This window comes from Petaurus breviceps, unplaced genomic scaffold (assembly GCF_028583685.1).
Source record: "Petaurus breviceps papuanus isolate PSGF00001 unplaced genomic scaffold, PetGlider_PUasm1.0 90779, whole genome shotgun sequence".
In the NCBI taxonomy this organism is placed as follows: Eukaryota; Metazoa; Chordata; class Mammalia; order Diprotodontia; family Petauridae; genus Petaurus; species Petaurus breviceps.
The window spans coordinates 10921953-10946883 of record NW_027187344.1 but is presented as its reverse complement, the minus strand read 5'-3'; the positions used below and the strand labels follow the sequence as shown (position 1 = coordinate 10946883).

Sequence of the window (24931 nt, the reverse complement as noted above, 5' to 3'; positions counted from 1 at the left end):
GGGGGGGGGGGGGGGGGGGCAGGTTTGGAGGACACAAGGAAATTGCCACTTAACTTTGTCCTAAAGAACAATTCATAACACAGTGAAACACTAAATCACAATTCTTTATTGTTCTCTGAATAGAAACAGCAGCTCCTCTTCTTCCACTGATCTAGTAAAATGTCCCCCAAATTACTTGTCTGCTGCCCAGCTGGCTCCCTCATGGCCCTCCTATCTTGGCTTGTGACGAGTAGAACGGCGGCAGGGCTTAGGGGCTGGCAGTCTACCTTTGGCTGTAGTGACCACCTCCTCTCCCTCCTTCAGGATGATGCCAGGCTTCTCCCCACCAATGGCTTCAGTAGGAGTCTGGATCCCATCTGTGTTGTCAGCATCACTGGGGGTGTCCAAGCTCCCTGACTTAGACTCAGCTCCTGGGGGCTGGGCCAGCTCTTCTTGTTGCTTTAAAGCTGAGGCTCCTGTCCCTTCCCCTGCCAGGGTGTTGAGGGGCTCACATGGGACTGGTCCAGAGTTCCTGGCTGCTCTGTATCTCTAGGAAGAGGGAAACAGGCATAATCACCAGCCTGCGACATTCTTTCCTTATGTGTGATATCTGGAAGCTTTGAGTTTCTACCTTTGGACCACAGGGGCAGAAGGTAAAGACAGCTGTGGAGAGAGCTGGAAACCTGTCTTCTGGGCCTGACTTGACCTCAGGTGTGGCTTGTGAACTTCTCTTACTCACTTAACTTCAGGGAGCCTCAGGTATCCCATTCCTACCTCCTAGATATCCATAGGCTAAGTTCTTGGGGCACAGTAGTCATTTCTAGGGAATGAAAGGATCATATGATTATACATATAGAGCTCAAGAGTGTGGAACTAGTATTGGGCTTGGAAGTCAGAAAGATTTGAGTTTGAATCCTGCCCCCAGCACTCAATGAGCGATGTCACCCTGGGTAAGTCAGATATCACCCTGGGTAAGTCAATTAACCTCTCTGAGCCTCAGTTTCCTTATCTGTAAAATGGCAACAGTGGTGCCTACCTCAAAGAGTTGTTGTGAGGATCAAATGAGATATTTGAAAGCACTTTACAAACCTCACAGCGCCATAAAAATTCTTGCTATTTTCATCCAAAGCTTTCCCTCCTCATACCAATGAGGAAAGAGAGTTACAGAGAGGCTCAGGGAGAGAAGAGATGGCATATCAAAGCTCCCTGTGGCCATATCCACTTTTAAACGGCTGCCACCAGGCTTGAGACCTAAGCCCCTGCAGGTGGAAGCCTTCCCATATATAACACCAAAGGCCAGGTGGACCAGAGAAAACGGGGGTAACCTGCTTGTCTAGAACACTCTGTTGCTGGGTCTGAAAAGTGGAAAAAAACTAGACCCAAAGTGGACTAAGGCCGTGAAGCTGTTGGCTATAGGCCTCCGGCCCTCCCCTCCACCCCACCTCGAGAATGAGCAACTTTGGCAGCCAAGAAAATAGGCCAGGAATCTCCCTCCTTCCAATGTTCCCAAAATCATAGGGTTCCAGTCCTTCAGTTTTTTGCCCTCAGTTCTTGCTTTAGGCTAAAGGGACTGGGCTTAGTCCCTGTCTTATCCTCATTTACTCCTCTCTGAAGCCAGAGCTAGACAGCTAACAGCAGCAGAAGCCGGATCAGCTCTAGGCATGCTCATCCTTCAGTTCACTACCCCAAGGCTAGGTGTAAAAGTTGCTGGCACTGTTGCTGAATCTGAGGGGAATGGGGGTAGGATGGGCCCCAAGGGTTGATGAAAGTTACTGGCCTGGAATTAGATCCTCCTATGGGTCTGCATGAACCCATCCCTAATCCCTAACCCCCTAGATGGGGGTGAGAAGAAAAGAAGGGGAGAAGAAGAGATTCAAACCCAGGGCCAGACACAGAATGAGGAGGGGGAAATGAGGGCAGCTAGTAGAGGGTCTAACCTGAACATTCTCAAAATGCATCAGGGACTTGCAGTGGGCAAGCCGGGCTCCTGAGCTGCTATGGTAGAATTTGTGGCACAGCCGGCAAAGATAGCCCACCACAGGTACCAGAAAATCCAGGCCTGCAAAAGAGGGGAAACGGGAAGCATCACTGACTCTCCTCAGTGAGATCACTGTTTCTTCCTCCTGCTCCACAAAGGTCGAAGTCTCTGCCTCTGAGAATCGTGTGCAGGTGGCAGGGTGGTGTCTCCCTGGAGCTGTACACCATGTATGACAGTATACAGGGAAAGGACCAAAGAGAGCTAGGCTGGCACTGTCAGTCCTCCTGTAACAGAGTAGAGGAAGTTCAGAGGATTTAGGGTTTGAGCTATGTGTGGGGAACCTGGAAGACCTTTGGATCTGAATAAGAAGGGCTGGCATGTTGCTTGAAGGTCAGTGCTTTCCCACAGATCAGTATGATACACTCAGCTCCTGGAACTTTACCCAGGCTCATACTTGACTTCCCAGAACAAAGCCCAGAGGGCAGGCCTGGCTAAGGTAGGAGCGAAGCTCACTACTGGAGCTGGGGAAATAAATGACTTACCATACATCTTGTCAGGAGAGTATTCCTCCAGGCCTTTCCAGTCATCTGCCAACACTTCCTTTGGCCCCACCTGGCAACAACACTTGAGCTGTAAGGGGGACAGACCCTGCCCTGTTTGGATCCCACTCACCATCGCTCAAACTAGACCCCATCAGGGTTTTTCTTAATCAGCACCCCAGGCCTCGAAGTGAATCCGGCTCAGTGATCTGTGTGTGCTGGGGCGGGGGAGATAGAAAGGGAGGTGACCAGACATGTATCTTTCTTTGGGCTGTCTGTAAACACCACAAGTTACAATGTAGGCCTTGGAAGTAAGTACATGGGTAGGAAAAAGTTTCAGAGGTTTGCACAAAGGAGAAAAGAAACATCTCACCCACTCCTTGAAATTATACAGCAACCCCCTCTGGGTGCTTCCATCTGCATCTGTCCCTTTTGTACTTATGCCCTCTTCTCCCTCCCTTCAAATCACAGGACCCTAGATGTACACCTGAGAAAACCCTCCAAGGTCATCTAGTCTACTACCCCCTTCCTTCTTGTCGCCCACCCCCATTTCACAGATGAGGAAAGGGAAGGCCAGGGCCTTTAAGTGACCTGCCTGCTCTCTTAGGCAGGATTTCCCTGGTACCTGCTTGGCCTCCTCGCCTTCTCCTACTGCCTCACTGCTCTCATCCTCTTCTGCATCTTCCTCCTCATCCTCTTCTTCCTCATCCTCCTCAAAACAACCTACTGCATCCACGGTGATGAGTTCCTCCGCCTCTTCAGGACTGCATGACTCCTTCTCCCCAAGCCGTGCCTGCCAGAAAAGACAGGGACCCCTTCAGCTCTCGAGGACCCAGTGCTGCTATCCCCAGCTCAGCCAAAGGACACCAGTGAGTGGGTCTTTCCCAGGAAAGTGACCTAAATTAACTTCTTGCCCCAGAATCTAGGAGGAAAAGAGGCTCTCTCTCTCCCTTTCTTACCTCCTTGGCTTTTTGCTTGTGTTCGGGGGATTTCATATGTTCCACAAACTTTCTAGGGGTCTTAAAATGGCGGCTGCAGGCAGTACAAAAAGGCCGGAGGGAGTGTTTGGCCAGCTAGGAGGAGAAAGGAGAGGCCTCTTAACATCTCAGGCTGTGGGAGGCCTGATCCCTTACCCTGGGCCTAGTCCCTCAAATTCTACCAACACCAGTGCCCACAATCCTCTCACCTGTTTTTCTCTTTCCTTCTTGTAAATACGTGGTCCTAGGTGGACCTCCTAAACTTACTAGCAAGACATTCAGAGCACCAAACTAAATGATTCTCTGGCATTTAGAAACTAAAAACTGTGCTTTCCACCTAGAAGAGACAGCCAACAAACACTGCTCGAATCTGGGACTGGATTTGGTCAGAAGGAGGTTAGACAAGGCAAGAAAAAAGAGGGGGAAAAATCCATGAAGCAGAGAGTAAGAGCAACAGAGAACAAGAGATACTGAGGTTAAAAAGAATAAAGCAACTTAATGACTGCATAGGGCAAAACTAAGACTACCAGCAGTGGCCCAGATCACAGGCATAGTTATCCCACAATGTCAGATGTTAGAGTAGGCAAGTGAAAAAGATCAGATCACCAAATCTAACCCCGCTCTTTTTCTTTTTAAACAAATGAGGAAACTAACATCCAGAGGAGTGATGTGGACACACAAGGGAGCCTTGTGAACACCTCCCCCCCACCAAGTGGCAGGCCACATGCCTCTTCTCTGACAAGTGGGAGGGTTCTCTCCCCTGCCACCTATCCACCCGCTATGCCAAGAAAAAGACTGCTGAGTACAATAACAGCACAGTCTCTTTGGGCTAGGCCTGTGTCCTCTTGGCAGCAGCCCCTGGAGGCCTTCCAACACAGCAGTTCTGAGCCTTGTACCTTATGCTCCTGGGTCCTTCGATGCTTGATCAGATCTCCCAGGAAATGGGTCTGACAGGTATTACACCACCGTTGGGACTGGGGTTCCCTTAAGAGGCAAAGGCAAGTTCAGGCCCAAGAGGGGACAGGTCAGTGCACTCCCCCCTTCTTAGACTCCCCTGGTTACCTCAAGACCATAGCAGCTCTTTTCCCTCTCCCCTGGAAAGCAGCTCAACACTATGCCTGCTCCATGTGGAAATATAAAGGCTGAGAAGGGGTCACCATGGAGGTCTCTGAAGTCAAGAGTAGCACCAGCATGGGAGTAGTCAACAGATCCCCAAACATTAAGGGGAGCATTCATTTGAAATTAGAGCAAGGTCAACTTAGCTACTCCGAGGAGTCTGTTTCCTCATCTGTGAAATGAGGGGGCTGGACCCAATGATCTCTAAGGATCCTTCTAGCATTAGCCCAGGAGTCTAACTCAAAGGAAGGACTCAGGATCTAGGGTGACGGAGGTACCTCTCAGATGATCTATTCCAACCTCATTTTACTGATGGGGAAACAGTATTCCAGAGGTGAAATGACTTGCCCAAGGTCAGATGATAGGACTCCACCCTGGAGGGCTGGCCCTGCCTTTCTGCTTCACCTTCGAGGCGTGGCCTCTGGCTGCCTGTGACCATACCCCATCTCTTCCAGGAGCCTACCAAAACTGCCCTGCTCTTACCCATCTCTCTCCGCAAGGGCACCCTGTTCCCGATTCGTGGGCAGCAAAGACAGGAGGCAGGCGTTACTCATGTGCTGAATCTCCCCAAGTCGCTGCTGATGCTGGAGCCCTGCCATATGGGCCTGGAAGTTCTGCCATGGGAGGGAATGCCAGCTGTGGAGTTAGGACCCGACTCTGGGCCTGAAGAGAAAGGGCAGCTGGGAGAGGGACAGGGCCTCAGGGACACTGGGGGTCATAGCTTAGGAGGTAAAGCTGTTAAACTAGGCTGGGACAAAGCATGGGTCCCCTAGAAGACACTGGGATGGTTTATCTTGGAGGGCCTAATGAGCATAGCCTGGCAGCTGAGACTTTTTCTAACCTCTTCCAAGGGTCAGGAAATAAGGCACATTTTCTAAGTACTTTAAGATTTATAAAGTCACTTTCTTAATCCTGTGCACAATTATCTCCATTTTACAAATGAGGAAACAGAGGCTCATGAAATTACGCTACTTGCTCTAGGTCATGCTACTTGTAAATGACAGATATTAGATTTAGAGCAGGAAGGGACGGGACCTGAAAGGTTTTCTGGTCCAATCTCCTCATTTTACAGATGAGGAAATGGACTCATGGAAGTTAAGTGACTTGCCCAGAGTCACACAAGCAAGCAGTAAGTGACAGAGTCAAGATTTGAACCTAGGTCCTCTGACTCCAAATCTACCATTCTTTCCATTTTTTCTGAATCCAAATCAGGTACTCTTTCTTCTACATACTGTTAAAAGGTCTGAGCTTATGAAATCATCTAGGAGCTTGGCATCCTGGGACTCTTGCTCAGGCTATTTTGGAGAGGACCCGATCCAGAGAAACTTGATGGTGAGACTGCAGGGCTTGGACACAGGTAGATCAATGTAACGTGGTCAATAGGTAACAAGGAGAAGAGGCAGGCCCTCAATGGAAAATCAGAGAACCTGGTTTAAGACTCAATGGTAACTAGTCTCATGACCTTGGGCAAGTTATTTGGCCTCTGAACCTCAGTTTCCTCCTCTGTAAAACTGGGATACCACCTACCTCCCAGAGCCAATGTGAGAAGTACTAGGTGTGAAATTCTGCTGATTGTAAAGCCCTGCTGCCCCTATGTAAGGAGCCATGGTGATTATCCTCCCAGGCAGAGGCAGAACCCATGGGCACCCCCAGGCCCATTTCTCTGGGCACTTCCTTCCAGGAGGCTCTTACCTGCTGGCTGACACAGTTAATCTTGCAGATGTAACAGAAGAACTTCAGGCCAGGCTCTGGGCCAGAGGCTGGAGTGCTGCTGTCATTCAGCTTCACTCCAGGCTTTGGAGTAGTTGTGCTGATGGCTCGGCTTTCGCTGCGCTGCTGGATTGTCACCTTCAGGGAGCTGCCTGAGCTCACCATCTGGATAGGAGAATCACCAAATGCAAAGACACAAGAGGAGAGCTGGGTCCCAGAGAAGGCAGTTTGCCTGAAGTCACATACAGACTCAGTGGCAAAGCTGGTACTTGAAACCCACTGGAGGAGACCAGTGAGATAGAAGAGCAAGGGTATCGTGGCTGGAACAAAAATCAAATGGGGTCCCCCAAGTCTGATCCCTAGTACTCTCAGGCTCTGAGCTCCCCGTCATCATCCTAGGCACCTTCCTTTGCTATTCTTGCTCACACTTCAGCCACACGCCCCTTCTCTCTATCACCCCCTATCACCATGCTCATCTGGATAGCAGTGGTACAGCATGAGACCTAGGCCGGGATCCAGGAAAGATGTGTAATAATCTTGGACCTGCTGGGACCTCTGGGTGCCCTAGTTTTAAAAACTTTTTCTGATGTTCTTTTGTAAAACATTAGTCACTTCCTACTGACTCCTCTAATCCCCCTACCCCCTCAATACAGGTCTCCCGTGCACCCCTAAGTATTGTCAAGAAATACAAAACAAATCCACACAGTGGTCATGCCTGAAAATGTTTGTCTCCAGGCTGACAGCTCTCTCCTGAGGGACAGGAGATACGTTTCCCCATCAGGCTCCTGAAGTCCTCATTGGCTTCTGGGGCCTATTTTGGTGGCCCTCTTTTTCCTGACAGACAGATTCCAAATCTCAGTCATCCTCCACTCTTGCCTGTCCCTCACTGCTCACATCCAAGCCGTCGACAAGCCGTGTTCATTCTACCTTCACAAAACCTCTCACCCATTAGGAACCTCCTAGTCTATCTCCCTGCTTCCAATCCATTCTCCACACAGCTGCCAAAAAGTCCAACAGACCGATAGATGTGACTTCTGCTCGGGAACCTCCAGTGACCTCTCTCTAGGATGAAGTATAACCTCCTGTGTCTGGCTTTTAAAATCCTGGCCCCAGCCCGTCTTTCCAGGCTTACAGCACATTACTCTTTCACATACCCTGCTTTTCAGCCCAAATGGCCTAGTTGTTGACTTGCTGTTCCCCAAAACATCAAATTCCACTCCCAATCTCCAGGACTTTATATAGGATTTATTCCTAGGGGCCCCCCTGCCCTCCATTCCCTCCCCTGGGTCAGCTAGGTGGCACAGTGGCTTAGTTCTGGGCTTGGAGTCAGGAAGACCTCAGTTCAACTTCAGAGCCTCAGACACTTAACTGGCCACCGAATCCTGGGCAAGCCACTTAACCTCTAAATGGGAATAACAGCACCTACCTCTCAGGATTGCTATGAGGATCAAATGAGGAACATCTGTAAAGCTTTTAGTGCAGTGACTAGTACATAACGGACACTTAATAAATGTTTATGCCTTCTTTCCTTCCGTCCCCCCATGTCTAAAATGTATTCCCTCCTCACCTCTAGCAGTCATGATATCTAGCTTCCTTCACAGCTCGTTTTACTTCCTCCCTCCCTCCCAGTTGCTAGAACACTCCCCGCCCCCCTTTTCATTGCTCTAATTCTGTTGAAACTGTTATTTCTCCCTAATAGAATGTAAACTTCTTGAGGGCAGAGGCAGTTTTGTTTTTGTCTTTGTGCTGACCCTCAACACACAGCACAGTGGGTATACCACACAAAGCAGGCTCCTAATATTTACTGAATAAATCTTGAACAAGCTCAGACAACCCATTTCTCCATCTCCAGAGCAGAGAGTATGACCTGCCCTGCTGACCTCCACCTCACAATCCTAATGTAAGACTCCAATAAGAAAATGGATGTGAAAGGGCTCCCAATAGTTAAAAGCCCAGTAGGGATGCTCAGGACTATTTATTTTTAGACAGGAGAACAACTGCGAGGGATTATCATCATAAAAGCATTTCTAGCTCTTCAGGGGAAAGGTATGGTAAAAATACCTACCTCCTCCAGCCCTCACATCTGCACAGCAGCACCCCCATATGCATGATCTTATTTGAGCTTCACTAACACCTCACAAGGGAAGCAGGTCAGAACGGTTCCCATTTTATAGAAGAGGAAACTAAGGTTGAGCGTCAACACCGTAAAGACTAAGACAGAGGACTGGTTCAGTTCGCCTCCACCCTGGTATTAACATACTTTTTCCCCCAGCCCCCCCAGGGTCCTGGTGATACACCAGCGTGGAAAGCAACAGCTTGGCACCCACCCACCCTCACTTCTGCTAGCCTGCTTCTACCCACTCACCACTTCAAGGCTTTTGGGCTCCTCAGGGACTTTCCAATCCTTGCTGGTGTCTTGGGGGTCTGCTTCTGCTGCTTCTGAGAAGTAGGACAGTCAGCATGGTAAGGAGACTGCCCCTTGCATGTGACCAGCATCCCCCTGAGCACACTATGACCATGACCATGGGCACTGTTTCCCATCTCTCCCCATCCTACACCCAGAGCAAGGTCTCCTGAGAGAATGCAAGATGCATAGAGAGACAATGTAGCCCCCAAAGACTCTGGAGCTGGGAGGGGAGGGCGTTCTTTCTGGCAGCCAACAACCTAGACGTAGGTAGAGCCTGCCACCCTTCTCCAACAGCAAGACTGTCTGAACAAGATCTGGGAGTGTTAATGGAATCAAGCTCAGCAGGAGGCGACAAAGAGATGTGACAGCCAAAAAAGTTAACCTGATTTAAGGTTGTATCAAGAAAGGAATCCATGGTTCAGGCCTCGAGGTGTCCATCCTACTCAGACCGCCTCCAGAGACATGTGTTCAGTTTAGGACACCAGATTTTAGAAAGAATAAGGTAGAAAGCATCCAGAGAAAGGTGACCGGAAATGGTGAAGGGCCGGTGAAGGGATGGCAAATATTGAGCAAGGGGAGAGAAGACTCTCAGAGGGCACCATGGCTGTCATGTGACAGGAGCTGGCAGGACTTGAGTTGCTTGGCTCCGGAAGGCACAAATACAAGGCAGGGGAGTTACAATGAGGTAAATTTAGGCTTAAGGTTAGGAAAAAGCTCCTGACAATTCATGACCCCAAAATGGACCATGCAGTCTCAGCAGAGAGTAGGAGGTCTGGTCTTCAGGCAAAGACAGGGTGACCACTAGTCAGGGGATTCTTGTACAGGTCAGGGTTAGACTAGATGGACTCAGAGTCATTTCCAATTCTGCAATTCTGACACCCAACCCCAACACTCACGTTCTTCTTTTACTGTGGTCAGGCCAGTCTCCTCCTTGGGGTCTGGGGTATCTTGCACACTAGGAAGAAAAGGAGGACAATGTTAGGCCCACTAGAATAGGCATAGGTGGGGAGGAGAGTACACTAGAGACTATGCCCAAGTCTTTCAGGGGCCTTAAGAGATTATTCAGTCAATTCCTCATTCTCTGTCGGTACAGTAAGAGAATCAGTATTTCAGAAGAGAAAAGTTTACACCTCTCTTTGGCCACCACTCATCTTGGAACTTCAACAACCTTGTCAAAAAGCCCTCCCTCATAGTCAATCTAAATTCTTCTGTTGCTATTTAGAAACTGATTTTTTCAAAAATTCACTTTGCTCTTATTTTAAGCTCACCATGGAATAGTGAATGGCCTATGCCATTCCTGAACTCAACCCCTTTTACTTTTTCATTGTTGGAGGTTTGAGAAATAAAGGATCAGCTCAGTCCAGGGATAAAGGGTTCCTTTTCCTATAAATTTTGAACTTTTTTCTCTTCTACCTCCAATCCTGAAGTCAGACCCTTTCTTGCCCCAATATTAAGAGCTGAGGGAGGCTGCACTGACCTCTCTTGGCCACTAGGTGAGAGTCAGACACCAGCTCAAGAAAGCCAAGGCCAAAGTGAGGCTGAAATCAGGCTGCCAGCTCTACTGTTCTAGTCCAAAGGGATGAGAGCAGGACTCATGTCCCTCCTTTACTATTCCAATCCCATCCACCATTAGGAGAAGAGAGCAATCAATCTGGTGATTTCAGGACAGTTACCTTTTGAGTCTCTTGGCCAGTGGCTCTGCGCTACCATCATCACTGGGGTCAAGGGAAGTCTGTGGATCTGTGGAAGAAAAAGTCAGAGCAATGGGTTAGGCTGGGAAGGTAGAGCTTAACAAGGCAGTCAGGTCTCTTCACCAACAAATACTTCCTAAGCAAGTATCTGCTGTGCACCAGCCATCCACTAGACTCTGTGAGGAGTACAGATAGGTATAAGGCAGTCTTTGCCCACAAGAAAGAAGACAGTGTCAATGAAACATTAAAAAAAATACACAGAAGCAAATTCAGAAGAACACAAGGACAATCAAGGAAGTGCTGGCACTCCTGTGATAAATTTTACATATATACACACACACATTAAAAAATTTCCTTTTTAAAAAATTATATAACTTTAAAGAAACAATCCTTACATAATTAGGGTTATAGTCTTCTATGCAGCCCTCTCTGTAGTTCTTTGTATATAGAACTGTTTGTTTATAGACATTTATCAAGTTATAGTTTTAAAGGAAAAAAAGAGCAATCTTTACTATTAATGGGCTTACAAACACAAAGCTAAGCAACCATATATTGGTTTATTAAATTATCTATTGGTTGGTAGACCACTGGCTTAGCAGCTTCTACTGCCCTAGGATGCTGAATCTTGGGATCACAGGTTTAGAGCTGGAAGGGGCCTAAGAGATCATCTAATCTAAACCTTTCATTTTTGGGGTGAGGAAATTAAAACCCAAAGACATGAAGCAATTGGTCCCAGGACACAAGGAGAGTCAGTAGCAAAGCTAGTGTTCTAACCCAGGTCCTCCATTTCCAAATCTACTGCACAGTGACCCATCTCAAGCTCAGAGGTAGGGGGTGGACTAGGTAAATAAGGTCCTCAAGGGTAGAAGTTCTACCTTATTCATACAATGCATTATATACAGCAAGTACTTAAATGTTTGGAATCTACTTGTACAAGATGCTCCTCCTGCTAGGAAGGGTGCCACCTCCCTCCTTACCTTCTGGCAAGGTCATCTGGAAGTTAGCCTCCTCCTGGGGGGACTCTGGAACATCTATCTTCTCATCTTCACTGGGTGTCTGTGAAGAGGAGCCCAATTCCACATCTTTCTTCTGGTCAGGACCCTTCAGGGATTCCTAGAAGCAATTACTTGTCTTAAAACCAGCTGCTCACCCAGTATGAACAATATGACCTGGGCAAGGAAGCAAACAGCCCTAGGCACCTATCCTTGGCAGCTAGGTAGCAAAGTGGATAGATTATTGGGTTTAAAATTGGAAAAATCTGAGTTCAAATCCGACCTCAGATGCTAATTAGCTATGTCTCAGCAAGACACTTAAACTCTCTTAGCTTCAGATTCCTCTTCTGTAAAATGGGGATAATAAAAAGCACTCAGCTTACAGGGTTATTATATAGATCAAATGAGAGAATATACATAAAGTACTATATAAATGCTAACTATTATTATTATATACACACACATACATTACTATTATTAACCTTGCAGAATCCTGGCATTCTTTATCCTCAGAAGGTCCCAGGAAAGACTGACTCTTGCATTTCTAAAACCTGGGCTACCCATGACTTACATGGGTATAGCCTATGTCAAACTGCTTGCCTTCTCAATGAAGGAGGTAGAGAGAGAATGTGGAACTCAAAATTTGAAAAGGGAATGTTAAAATTGTTTTTATACATAATTAGGGGAAAAATAAGTATTAAATAAAAAATTAAATAAAAAATAAAATCTGGGCTGCCCAAGATCCAGGCCTATACTCTATCCTAAGTGAGGGCTAGAGACTAGACCTTGCTCCACAGCCTCCTGTTCCTTCTCCTTGTCTATCCAACCTTCCGCTTTCCTAACAACTCCCTTATCAATGGCTCCTTTCTGATGTGGCAAAAACTGAAGTCTCTGGCCTTTCTCCAGCTATGTATGGATCAGGGATTTCCCTTTTAAGAGCCCTGGTGTACAAGAGAACACCTTGCCCCTCCAGACTTGACTTGCCTAAAGGTCAGTCTCTAGGAGGAGGATATTATAACCTTCCTCCATCACATCTCTGGGCCCTGGGAGTCAGGGCTGGAAAGGGCCTCTGGAACAACCTAGTCAAACCTTCTCATCTTACAGAGGTGAAAACTGAAGCCTAGAGAGAAGTGACTTAATTACTGGCAGATCCAGGATGAAACCCAAGTGGCTTTACTCTCAGCCCAGTGTTCTCTTCCAATAGTAGAAGTATACACTTGTTAGGGGCAGCTAGGTGGCACAGTGAATAGAGCACCAGCCCTGGAATCAGGAAGACCTGAGTTCAAATCTGGCCTCAGACACAACACAAAAAACTAGCTGTGTGACATTGGGCAAGTCACTTAACCCCTATTGCCCTACCTTCCCCTCCCTCCAAAAAAAGCAAAAACAAAAAAGTATACACTTGCTCCTGTGCCCCCAGTCCTCAAAGGGAAGGACTGCCCATCACCACATCTCTGGCCTCTGCTTACCTTTCGATAGCCCCGGTTCTGCCTCTGGAAAGGAAGCCCTGGGAAGCCTATGCGGGCAGATTTTAGTGAGACACTGACGGGTGGAGGACCTAGGAGGGAGTGTCGAGTAGCTTGGGGGAAGAAATGCTGAAGGCCAGGAGCAGTCATGTTGAATCTGCCTGCTGACAGAAAAGAATCACAACCACAGTTTAGGGAGACCAGGGTCTAAGGGTCAGGTTCCCTGAAGGATAAAGATTCAGGATAGTCTTTTACTGGAGGCCAAGAATAAATCACTTCAGATTCAATTCTGTCCCTAGCCTGTCTGTCCCTCTTGTGATCAGGACAAAAATGGACCACTAGAGGCTACTTGAAGTGTAAAAATTGAAAGGGGCAGGAATAAACCTAAGGAGGCATTCTAAGGGACAAAGGAAAAACCTCCTTGGTGGTGGTGGTGAGAGATTGGTGGACTGGCTCAACACACCACTGGATCATGGCTAGGAGAGGAGCCACCTCTTTCTCTCCTACTCACCATCTGTCCACCTTTACCCAATGAGAGGAAAAAAATTTTTATCTCTCCAAAGCAATTACTAAGTGACTCATCCCCTGTGCCTGGCACAAAGAAAATTACAAAAAAGTCTTGCCCACTAGGAGCTTTTCATACTTAGTGATACTAAGAGGGAATTAGGAAACCCAACCCACCTGCTACAGAGTCTTGTACATAGTAGTCTCATAATGAGATTTATTGAATGAATGAGACATTCTTGTCTCCTTCTCTAACACAAAAGCACTCTGTGACCTTGGGGAAGTCACTCCCCATCTTGGAGCTCCAGTAACTAACTCTGTAAAATGAGAAGGTTGAGGCAAATGATTCCTTCCAGTTCTCACATTCCATGGTTCTGATTTCCACGAGTAGGTTGGAAATTCCAGCTGGTCAGGCATGGGCTTAACTTCCCCTGTCTTTTATCACAGGTGATGGGTCACAGCTACACCCTGAATTTTTCATGCTGGTGTTAAAGTACACCAGGAGCAGGTCATCAAGAGATCACTTCTCAGATGGCAAGTTTCCTTCTCCACTCCCCTCCCACAAGCCAGAAGTGATGGATGTTGAGAGGGAACCGGTACAAGGTATGGACCCAGCTAAGACAGACAGCTCTATGGTGCAGTGAATACAGTGCTAGGAATGGAGTCAGGAAGACTAGAGCTCAGATTCAGCCTGAAATGCTTAATTAGTTGTGAGACACTAGGCAAATCCCTTAACTTCTGTCTGCCTCAGTTTCCTCAACTGTAAAGTATGGATCATAATAGCACCTTCTTCCCAGCGTTGTTGTGCAGATCAAATGAGATAATATTTGTAAAAGCACTTGGCATAGTGCCTGACGTGCAGTAGGCACTTAATAGATGCTTACTCTCTTCCCACTCTCCTGGTTCCTTTACATATCCCCTTGTCTCCAATTTCTGGAAAGTGAGTATTAGGAGCTATCCTATCTCAGTGGCACTGTTAGACTAGAAAGGACAGAGAGGAGAAGGTGGAATCAGTTGTTCAGGTAGGATAACCAAGGCACAGGACAAGGCAGTGTCCTTATTAGAAATAACTAACCCACAGAATCTCACAGTTGAGCCTAGACCAAAGGTACATTCACGATCTCCAAGGCATTTTGTCCTGAACATGTTAATATGGTATTAGCATCTCATGTATGTAAAGAGCTTTGCAAACTTTAAAGCACTATAGATGTCAGTTATTGTTGTTAGTTATTTCAGTGACCAAATCAAGCCCCATGCTTCTCTAGGCTCCTCTAAAGCTCCTATAACTCTGGACTACTCTCCCCCAATGTGACATTGCTGATCTCCATGCCCCACCCCCCACTTTTGCCAGATACTCTTTCCTCTCTAGGTTTTTTACCTCTCTGCATTCTAGATTTTTTTTTTCTCCCTGTCTGGTCACTCTTCAGGTTGCTTTGTTGGACTGCCCTATCCCACTAAACTGTCTGCTCTGGGTCCCACCAAGGCTCTCCTTGTTCCTCTAGGCTTCTTTTTCTTGATCTCATCAGCTCCCATGGGTTTAATGATCTTCTCTATGTGGATGAGTCCCAGCCCTATTCTCTACATACTAGACCTTATCTCTCTCCTGAGCTCTGGTCCCAAATCACAAATGCTTTAGGGCTATAGTGTTTTGAAGCTAATAGAAGGAATCTTGGAGGTCACAGTTTTAGAGCTATAGGAAGTAACCTTAGAAAGAAACCTTAAGAGATCAATGGATCTGACTCCAGATGAGAAAACAAGGCTAGAGGGGTGGCTAGGTGGCGCAGTGAGTAAAGCGCTGGCCCTGAAGTCAGAAGGACTGGAGTTCGGTTCCAGCCTCAGACACTTAACACCCACACAAAAAAATACTAGCCATGTAACCTTGGGCAAGTTACTTAACTCCAATTGCCCTCTAAAAAAACAAGAAAAAAAGAAAGAAAGAAAGAAAACAAGGCTAGAGAGGTTAAGTGATCTGCCTAGGATCACACAGGTAGTAAGTGGAAGAGCCAGGGTTTGAACCCAAATCCTCTTCCTCCAAATACAATGCTTTTTCCTTGATATGATGCTGTTCTAACTGGATTTCTCATGTTCCTTAGACATCTCAAACTTGACAGGTCTAAAACAGAACTCTATGTTTTTCCCCAAACCAACCCCTCTTGCTAACTTTCCTATTCTTTTGACAGCAATGCCAATTCTGCCAGTCATCCAGGTTTATCCTGAGATCATCTATGAGCGCTCCCCTCTCACTGTCCAGATATAATTACTTGCCAAGTCTTATCTAGGATAACCTCTACACATGTTTCCAATATGTCCCATCCCTCCACAAAAACACCCCTCGGTCCAGATCATCTCTATACTTCCGTAGCCTCCTAATACAGCACGGGTCCAAACATATCACTCCCTCTGCTCAAAAAGGCCTATTGCTTTTAGGATAAAATTTCAACTCCTGTGTTTGGCACTTAATGCCCTTTACAATCCGGCTCCGGTCAACTTTTCCATGCTTGTTGCATGTTCCTTCCTTTTATACATTTTACATTTTAGTAAATCTCACTGCCCACTAAACTGCCGCTCCATCTCCTGGCTCCCTGCCTCTGCATGGCTATCCCCCATGCCAAGATTGGTATAGCTCATTTCCTCCTTTTAGAATTCTTAGCTTCAGAACTCACTATTTAATAAAAACTTCTGGGAAAACTGGAAAATTGGATGGCAGAAACTAGTCACAGACCAACATCTTACACCCCATACCAAGATAAAGTCAAAATGGGTACATGATTTAGATATAAAGGCTGATACTACAAGTCAACTCGGAGAACAAGGAATAGTTTACCTGTCAGATCTGTGGAGAAGGGAAGAATTTATGACCAAACAAGAGATAGATTGTTACAAAATGCAAAATGGATATTTAAAGTTTTACACAAACAAAGCCAATGCAACCAAGATTAGAAGGGAAGCAGAAAACTGGGAAACAATTTTTACAACCAGTGTCTCTGATCCTCAGCTATCTATAGCCATATGAAAAAATGCTCTAAATCACTTCTGAATGATTTACAAATCAAAACAACTTAGTTACCACATCACACCTATTAGAATGGCTAACATAACAAAACAGGAAAATGATGTTTGAAAAGATGTGGAAAGCTGGAACACTAATGCATTGTTGGTGGAGTTGTGAACTGATCCAACCATTCTAGAGAGCAATTTGGAACTATGCCCAAAGGGCTACAAAGTTGTGCATACCCTTTGATCCAGCAATATCACTCCTAGGACTATATCCCAAAGAGATCAGAAAAAAAGGGAAAAGGACCCACATGTACAAAAATATTTATAGCAACTCTTTTTGTGGTAGCAAAGAATTGGGACACTGAGGGGATGCCCATCAATTGAGGAATGGCTGAACAAGTTCTAGTATATGAATATAATGGAATACTATTGTGCTAAAAGAAATAATGAGCAAGCAGACTTCAGAAAAACCTGGAAAGATTTATATGAACTGATACTGAGTGAAGTGAGCAGAACCACGAGAGCACAGCCACATTGTTCAATGACTAACTTTCATAGATTTGGCTCTTCTCAGCAATAACAGGATCTAAGACAACTCCAAAAGACTCATGATGGAAAATGCTATCCACATCCAGAGACAGAATTATGGAGTCTGAATGCACATCGAAGTATACTATTTGCTCTCTCTTTTTGTCATTGTTTCGTTTTGTTTCTTCTTTATCATGGTTCCCCATTGGTCTTAATTCTTCTATACAACATGACTAATGTAAAAATGTTTAATATGAGTATATATGTAAAGCCTATAATCAGACTGCATGCCATCTTGGGGAGGGGAGAGGGGAGAGTGGGGAAAAAAATTAAACCCAAAAGCTTATGGAAATGAGTGTTGAAAACTAAAAATAAATAAATAAATAAATAAAATTTTAAAAGAATACTTAGCTTCCCTCAAGGCTCAAATGCTCATCCCCCCACCTCTTCCAGGAGCTCTTTCCTGATTGCCCTACTTTTCCCCATGCCCTTGAAATTCTTTTTATCAATTTTGTATTTACTTTTCAATACCAACAGTTTCCTTTTTGCTTTTATATCCCCTGTGCTTCATAAAGTGCCTGGCACACAGTAAGCTTTATATAAATGCTTATTGGCAGGTAGACAATAAGCATTTATTAAGGGCTTACTGTTCCAGGCCCTGTGCTAAGAATGAGGGATACAAATATAGACAAAAAAAAAAGATAGTCCCTGCCTTCAAGGAGCTTACATTCCCTTAGGGAAGACACTGGAAAGCTGGGGCATGTAGAGAGGTATATGGGGTAGCTCCTCTATAGAGGACAGTAGCAAAACCCAGAGCCCTGAAAGTGACAAGCACAGCTGAGAGTGCAATGAAGTATGGCCAACTCCACCAAAAAGGAGCTCCCCAATGGTAACATAGTGGGGGATACTGCTTGCCAAAGGCCTTTTGTTTATAAATCCTTTGAAGGCAGGAACTGTGCCTTCAGCAACTGAACAATATCTTATTAAGCACCTCTATAATTCATCCAAACTGGTCTTGTTCCTCACACAAAACACTTCATTTCCCACCTCCATGCCTTTTCCCTGCTGGAATGCATTACTTTCTCACCCCTGTCCCTTAGAATCTCTTCTTTCAAATTTCAAATCTCAAAGTAACCCTCCTACATCCAGAGTACTTCACTTGGGATCCTTGAATTTGTTTATTAAATATTTTAAGATGTGTACTTCGATATAATTAGTTTCCTTTGTAATCTGATGCATTTTACGGTATGCATTTAAAAATACTTTTGAGAAGGGGACCACAGGTTTTATCAGACTGCCAAAGAGAATCCTTGACGTAACACACACAAAAAGAGTAAAAACCCCTATTTTACATGAAAACTTTGATCTACCTTGGCAGCTACTGCCCTCCCCTAATCAAAATTACCTTACATTTAGTTTGTACATACATGTCTCCCTTTATAGAACGTAAATTCCTTGAGGACAGGGTTTATTTCTTTTTTGTCTTTTTATCCCCAATACTTGGTACATAGTTGTGATAATAATAAATGCTGTTGATACAGAGAACTGCGCTAGTGCTGGGGATATACAAAGTTTAGATAAGACTAGGTCTTACCTAGTAGGGGAGTATGAGGCATACACAGATACATAAAATACCAAATAGTATATAAGAAATACATGAGAGAAGTAAAAAGCTAAATGTTTTGTGAGAACCCCAGGTTAAAGGTCATTACTAATTTGGAGGTAAATTAGAGGAACAAGGAAGAAATTACTTGGATCTATGGATAGAGGAGGAGTTCATGACCAAACAAGGGTAGAGAGAATTACAAAAGATAAAAATTAACAATTTTAATTACATAAAATTTAAAAAGCTTTTTGCACAATCCAATATAGCCAAGATTAGAAGGGAAATCTTTATAAGTTTATCTGAATAATGATTCTCTCATTCCCAAGTTACAGAAGAAACTGATTCAAATTTATAAGACTAAGAGTCATTCCCCAATTGATAAGTGGTCAAAACATATGAAGAAGCATCTCTCAAAGAAAGAAATCCAAGCTATCTATAGCCATATGAAAAAATGCTCCATATTACTAAAAATGAGAGTAAAGCAGCTCTCAGGTTCCACCTGGCACCCATAAGACTGGCAAAGTCAAAAAGGAAAATGACAAATGTTGAAGGGAAAACAAGCACATTTATATACTGTTTCAGGAACTATGAATTGGTCTAGCCATTCTGGAAAGCAATTTGGAACTATTCCCCTAAAATTACTAAACCGTGCCCACCTTTTGACTCAGCAGTGCCACTACCAGATCCATACCACAACAAGATCAAAGAAGAGGAAAGGGTCCTATGGGTACAAAAATATGTTAGCTCTTTTTGTAGCTAAACACTGGAAACTAATAGTTAAACAATTTTGAAAGACTTTAGAACTCTTAACACTATGATAAACCAAGAGTACAAAAGAATGAAGAAAAAATTTGACACTGATCTCCTAACAGAAGATAGGAAGAAAGGAAACTTTTATTAAATGCTTACTATGTGTCAAGTACTTTAGGAATATTACCTCATTGATCCCCTCAATGACTCTGAGAGGTAGGTACTGTTATTATTTGCATTTTACAGGTGAGGAAAATGAGACAAAGGTTAAGTGACTTGCCCAAGGTCACACAGCTAATAAGAATCTGAGGTCAGATTTAGACTCAAGTCTTCCTGACTCCAGGTCCAGAGTTCTATCCACTATAATACTTAGATACCTCTAATCATACACATTCATGATACCACCCCACCCCCACCTAAAACACCCTCTCTCCTCTTCTCTCATTATCTCTTCCTGTCCTTTAAGACCAAGTTTAAGTTCCATCCTTTCCCTGAAGAATTTCCAGAAAGACCCCTCTCTCCCTACCCTTCCACTCCTAAAAGTTTAAAAAAAAATTTCTCCATCTCTTGAAGCATAAAAACAACTCAAAGGTTCAAGAAATGCTTTACATATATTATCTTATTTAATCCCGAGGGGGCATTACAAGTATTACTGTCTCCATTTTATAGATAAATTAACTAAAAGATTCTTAATCATTTTTGCCTTGACTGGCTCTTGGCCACAATGTTAGTAATAGTACTGGATCCCAAACCATGCTATACCATAGCACTTACAGTCAGTACCATGCCAATGGATCTCTAAGCTCATCCTTCCTATCCTTCACACCTCTACCCCTATTGGTGGTGGCCTCAGTCAATCTTGATCTCTAAGCTTGGTTAAAGCCAAGCTTTACTGGATTCCTCAGTTAACTCTTCCCTTAGGTCGTCAGGCTTAGGACCTCCTATTACCAGTATGGAGCCATAATCAAATCAACCATCTATCTCCCAGAATGGGTGTGTCAATCTATGGCTTAATTCCCCCTTCCCAGTAACTTTCCAGACCTAAATGTCGATCCCTTGCCAATATTCCCCTATTAGTGTAGGCTCCTCCTATTAGAATTTAGCTCAGAGAGGGCTGGGATGGCCTTCCCTTCAGTATTTATTTGTATCCCGAGAGCTTGGCACATAGTAAATGCTTAAGAAATGCTCTTTGTTCATTCCTGCCTGTGGCACTCATTAGACATTTAACAATAATACAAGGCAGGATATCTTTTTTGTATACATGGGGTGTGACCCCAACTAAATTGTCTGTCCCTCAAAGGCAGAGAGTATTTCCTATCCTTCTCAGTCCCTCCAGAGAAAAAGAAACAATCTTCCCTTAAGGCCCAGCAGCAACTTGAAGTTTTCACAATACACAGGAAATTATTTTCAATCTCACTAATCAATCCCTTAAATTAAACTAACAATACAAAGTAACCCTCCAGATTTACCCACAGAGCCAAAGCTTTGGGAATCTGGTAGCAAAATATTCAGCTCAACAATGACTTTGTAAAACAAAATGCTTTCTTAAAGTCACTCCCATTAAATAACACTTGACTGAGGGATTTGAGCTTTTTACAATTCTTTAATCCTGTCATCAGGCAGCAATACCCTAGCTCCTTTCCTTGGCTTACAACTCCAGTTTCCACATAGACAAAAAGAATTCCCCGTCTTCTCTTAGGTTCTAAGAATTATTTCAGTAGAGAAAGGATGGGCAAGAAGTGGACTGTTTCCTCTCTAGCTCCTGGCAGCCTGGAAATGTAGCAACTAGCTATATTTTAAGAAAATTCCTTGACAGTCATAAAATGTGGGGACCTTGAATTTTGCCTGGAATTGAGGCTCTACTGAGAACAGAGCAACATTCACATGGATCTATAAGAGGGGCTGGGACTGGGCAGTAGGGTCTGTACCTTGCATGTGTTGCATCAGCAGGGCTCTCTGCAGCATGGGATTCGAGTTGAGAAGGGAGGCCTGACCTGTGGCTCGGAGGTTCAAGATCTGCTGCTGCTGTGGGGACAGTCCCCTGTGTACAAGGAGGGGAGAGAATAGGAGAAGATTCCTGTGGTGATCCTCAAAAAACAGACTATCCCTTCTCTTCCCAGGGACTTTTAAGTAGCTCCTCCCTTCAACCTAGCAGAAAAAAAAGCAGGGCAAAAGAGCCCAATACCTTTGGAATAGCAACAGAAAGGTTAGGGTGGAAGTCCAAGAACCAATTTGGGACTAGGAATGTAGATTTTCCCATTCCCTGCAGAAAAAGGCCCATACAAGGCCACCCCCCAAACAACAAAAAGGTCAGTGGCTCTGAGCAGTCTGTCCAATTAAACTAAGATCTTTGAGGAAGGGCTGAATGGGGAGTCAGTCGGAGTAGAGATGAAAACTTTGGCCTTGGGATATTTAGACCAGGGAGGTTAGTACTAGGCTAGGTGGGAGGACTAGAGAAACTTGGGGTGCTGAACCAGCAGAAGGTGCTTGTGTGTGTGTGTGTGGGGGGGGTGTTTAAGGCACAAGTGACTGGACCTAGGTTCCTAACACAAGAATAAAATCCTGGGGCTTCCATAAACAGGCTGAGAATCTTGAGCCACTTAACCATTGAGCCACTAACCCCATTAGACCAGGAACAAGCCTCAACCCCTGGAAGGTGAGTGAGTACAGGACCAGGTGGGTCTGGGGTTTTCCGGGCTAGCCCCGCCCCCTCGGGCCCGGGCAAGCTGGACATCCCCAGCCTCGAGTGGTGGCGCTCACCGGCCTGCGGAGGGCGGCGGCGGATGCTGCTGCTGCTGTTGCTGGATGAGCTGTTGGATCTGCAGCAGCTGCTGCTGAAACTGGTGCTGCTGGCTGAACATCGCTGTGTGCTGGAAGGGAAGGGGGAGCATCAGAAGCAGGGGAGCAAGCGAGAAGGACTACAGTGTCCACCCTAACCCTACCCCAAAAGTACACCCCCATTCCCTAATCCCTATCCCCCTCTCAGAAACCCCTCGTAAGTTCTTCACAACCCCCTTCTCAAGCTCCCCACACCTATTCTTCCAAATTCTCCCGATTCTAGAACCCCAGCACCCCAGCCTCAACTTCCCCAAATCCCAACTCCACCCTACGAGCCCCCATACCCAGTCCCTACAAATTCATCCCCGCCCTCCCACCCGCACCCCTCCAAAAGGCTCCTTGCCCCACCCCCAAGGTCCGATCTGCTTCCTGAAGCATCCTTCTCTCCCGCAAAGGCACAAAAAAGAGTGGAGAAGGGCAAGCTCCATGAGGCGAGCAGCCCCAAAAACCCGAACTCCAACTGAACCCCTCCCTCATTCCGCCCCCGCCCCCCCAACCTCCGTCCTTCCTAAGGAACACACCGGCCCGGACAACTTCCCCGCTCCGGGCCCGGACTGCTGGGTCTCCGTCTAGCCCGGTCCCGGTCCTTCTTTGCCCTGGGATCCCAGGTCCCCTACTCCCCTTCCTTTCTCTCCCCCTCCCCAAGGTACAATCGGCCACTGGCGGGGGGGGGGGGGGAAGAGGCGGAGTGGGCGGGGGAAGGGGAGGGGGCAGCTCCTTAGCTAGGCCCTGAGGTCCCATGGCCGCCGCGGACCCTCCCCTTCCCCTCCCCCTCCTTCTCTCCCTGGTCCCTCTCGAGAGCTCACGGGGAGAGGGTGTGAGGAGGCGGCCACCTCACCTACCTCCCCGGCTCCGGGAGGCTTTTCCTGCATACTCCGGGAGCGGGGCGGGGGGGGAGGGGGTGCGAAATGAAATTAAGTAAGTCTGCGACCCCAAATTCTCTGATCTCCGATCCACTGACTCTCCAGATATCTCTGGAAGCTCGCCTCCCCCACTCCCCTCACCCCACCTCCTTAATTTGCCTTAGGGAAGGGGGAGGCAGGAGCCATCTGCTCCCGGGAGGTGGGAGAGAAGGGGGAGGAGGAGTAAATGGCGGAGGGAAAGCAGCAGATGGCCACAGGCGGCTCGTTCCGCTTTCCCAGAGAGTTCTCGGTACCTGGGGCAGATGGCCACGGTCTGACTAGGGAGGAGGTAGGGCCCCAGTCAAAGGCCGCTTGGCCCCGCCCCGCCCCGCCCGGTGACCTGCCGCGGTCAGGTGGCGGAGCGAGAAGCGCATTCGGACGACTAACCCCCCCCCCTCCCGCTTCCCGCCCCCGCCCCCGCCCCGCGCGCACGCGCAAGCACAGACTTCTGTGTCAGTTTGAGTGTCCGTCTCTTGTCTCTCTGTCTTTTTCTCTGGTTATCACACGCACACGCACACACATACACATACAGAGTTTGTGTCTCTCTGTTCTGCTTCTCCGTCCCTGTCTCCATCTCTCTCTTTGTCTGACTGTCTCTCTGTCACACGCACTCACCAGAATGTGTTTGTCACTTTCTCTGTTTCTGTGTCTGTCTCTCTCTGGCTGTCACACACACGCACGCGCACACTCACACTGTCTCTGTCTCTTTGTCTGATTTTCTGATTGTCACACTGACACATACATAGAATCTCTCTCTCTGTCGCTGCTTCTCTATCTCTCTGAGTCTGAGTTTCTTTGTTTCTGTCTGTTTCTTTGGCTGTCCCACGAACATGGATGCACTGAATCTGTCTCTCCCTCCCTGTCTCTCTTGCTGTCGCAAGAGTGCACGAACACATACACACACATAAAGTCTCTCTGTCAGTCTCTTTCATACACACATAAACACAGGCTTTGTCTCACACAAATACACACAAAGTCTGTCTCTGTGTGTCTCTGTCACTTTGTCTCTCTGTCTCTCCCTGTGCCTCTCTGTCTCTCCCTGTCTTTCTGTCTGTCTGTCTGTCTCTGACACACATCTCAATAGGAATCCCCCCCGGAAGGCCTTTTCTAAGGGAAAATCATGTCGGCTTAATACTCAATATTGGAACATCATTCATGGTCACTCACTGTATTTTCCAGCCAAACTGATCTATTTGCTAACTTGCTGACTCGGAAAATGTGATGCTGTCTCTTCGGTCTCTGTGCCTTTCTTTGGGCAGGCTGTTGTTCCCCTATGCCTGGAATGGATTCCCCCCTTCTTTTTACCTTTAAGAATCCCTAGCTTTTTCCAAAGCTTAACTCTAGGACTACCTCATGCCGCAGCTCTCTCAGATTCCCTCCTCCCACCATCAGTTAGTGTCCCCTGAAATTACTTTGTATCTCTTTGTAGTGTATTTTGTGTTTAGTTTTATGTAGGAGTGTTTTTTTTTTATTTTGTTAAAGAACAGAAATGCTTTCTCTTTGTTTTTCTTACCCTTCAGGCCTAGTTCAGTTGTTTGGCAAACAGTAGTTGATTAATAAATACTGGTTGAATGAATGAATAAATATTATGTGGTAGGAAGAGACAGGAGGTAAAACAATTCAAGCTGTTCACTTTTGAAATGAAGTTCTGCAGGAGATCACAAGTTTATTTGTAAAACAAAAAATTTTTAAACTAGGTGATCTATCTCCAAGGTTCCTTCCAGGTCTAAATCCCATGATCCTACCCATTTTTACAGGTAAAAAAACTGAGCTAGATTGCCTAGCTTATGGACTTGTTATGAAGATTAAATAGCATAATAGACGAAAGAGCACTTGGAAAAATTTAAAGAGCTAAATGTGTAAATAAGCGCTAACTTTGTTGACATTCATTAGCCAGGTAAAGGTGAGCCTCAGTGTCATGATCTATAAAGTAGAATACTGCTTGAAGTAC

General features: G+C 46.0%; 1 protein-coding gene across 12 annotated transcripts; it reads right to left on the bottom strand.

Annotated features, from left to right (window-relative positions):
• Window positions 1–86: 86 nt before the first annotated feature.
• CIZ1 (CDKN1A interacting zinc finger protein 1) lies at window positions 87–23653 on the bottom strand. Of its 12 annotated transcripts, XM_069069511.1 has the most exons (17): window positions 22917–23158; window positions 22001–22110; window positions 21169–21281; window positions 19147–19211; window positions 12859–13016; window positions 11375–11510; window positions 10380–10446; window positions 9603–9661; window positions 8665–8738; window positions 6282–6464; window positions 5073–5203; window positions 4370–4457; window positions 3456–3569; window positions 3092–3289; window positions 2500–2569; window positions 1917–2038; window positions 87–528 (listed from the first exon to the last, which is right to left on the bottom strand). In XM_069069511.1, the coding sequence occupies exons 1-17, from the start codon at window positions 22948–22950 to the stop codon at window positions 211–213; spliced, it is 2040 nt and encodes a 679-aa protein (XP_068925612.1). In that variant the 5' UTR covers window positions 22951–23158; the 3' UTR covers window positions 87–210. The 12 variants fall into 12 exon arrangements, with proteins under 12 accessions (XP_068925612.1, XP_068925619.1, XP_068925617.1 ...); XM_069069518.1 differs by lacking the exons at window positions 19147–19211; window positions 22917–23158 and adding an exon at window positions 23596–23653 and having other exon boundaries at window positions 12859–13019; XM_069069516.1 differs by lacking the exons at window positions 19147–19211; window positions 22917–23158 and adding an exon at window positions 23235–23385 and having other exon boundaries at window positions 12859–13019.
• Between the last annotated feature and the right edge of the window lie 1278 nt (window positions 23654–24931).

Excerpts from the sequence above, each read along its gene's own strand:
- CIZ1 (XM_069069507.1), bottom strand. The coding sequence starts at position 22,555 with ATGAGGGAGGGGTTCAGTTGGAGTTCGGGTTTTTGGGGCTGCTCGCCT. Across the intron at positions 3,570-4,369 it reads GAAGGACCCAGGAGCATAAG|CTGGCCAAACACTCCCTCCG; the intron begins GTACAAGGCTCA and ends TTCTCCTCCTAG. Across the intron at positions 2,039-2,499 it reads CTCTCCTGACAAGATGTATG|GCCTGGATTTTCTGGTACCT; the intron begins GTAAGTCATTTA and ends CCTCTTTTGCAG.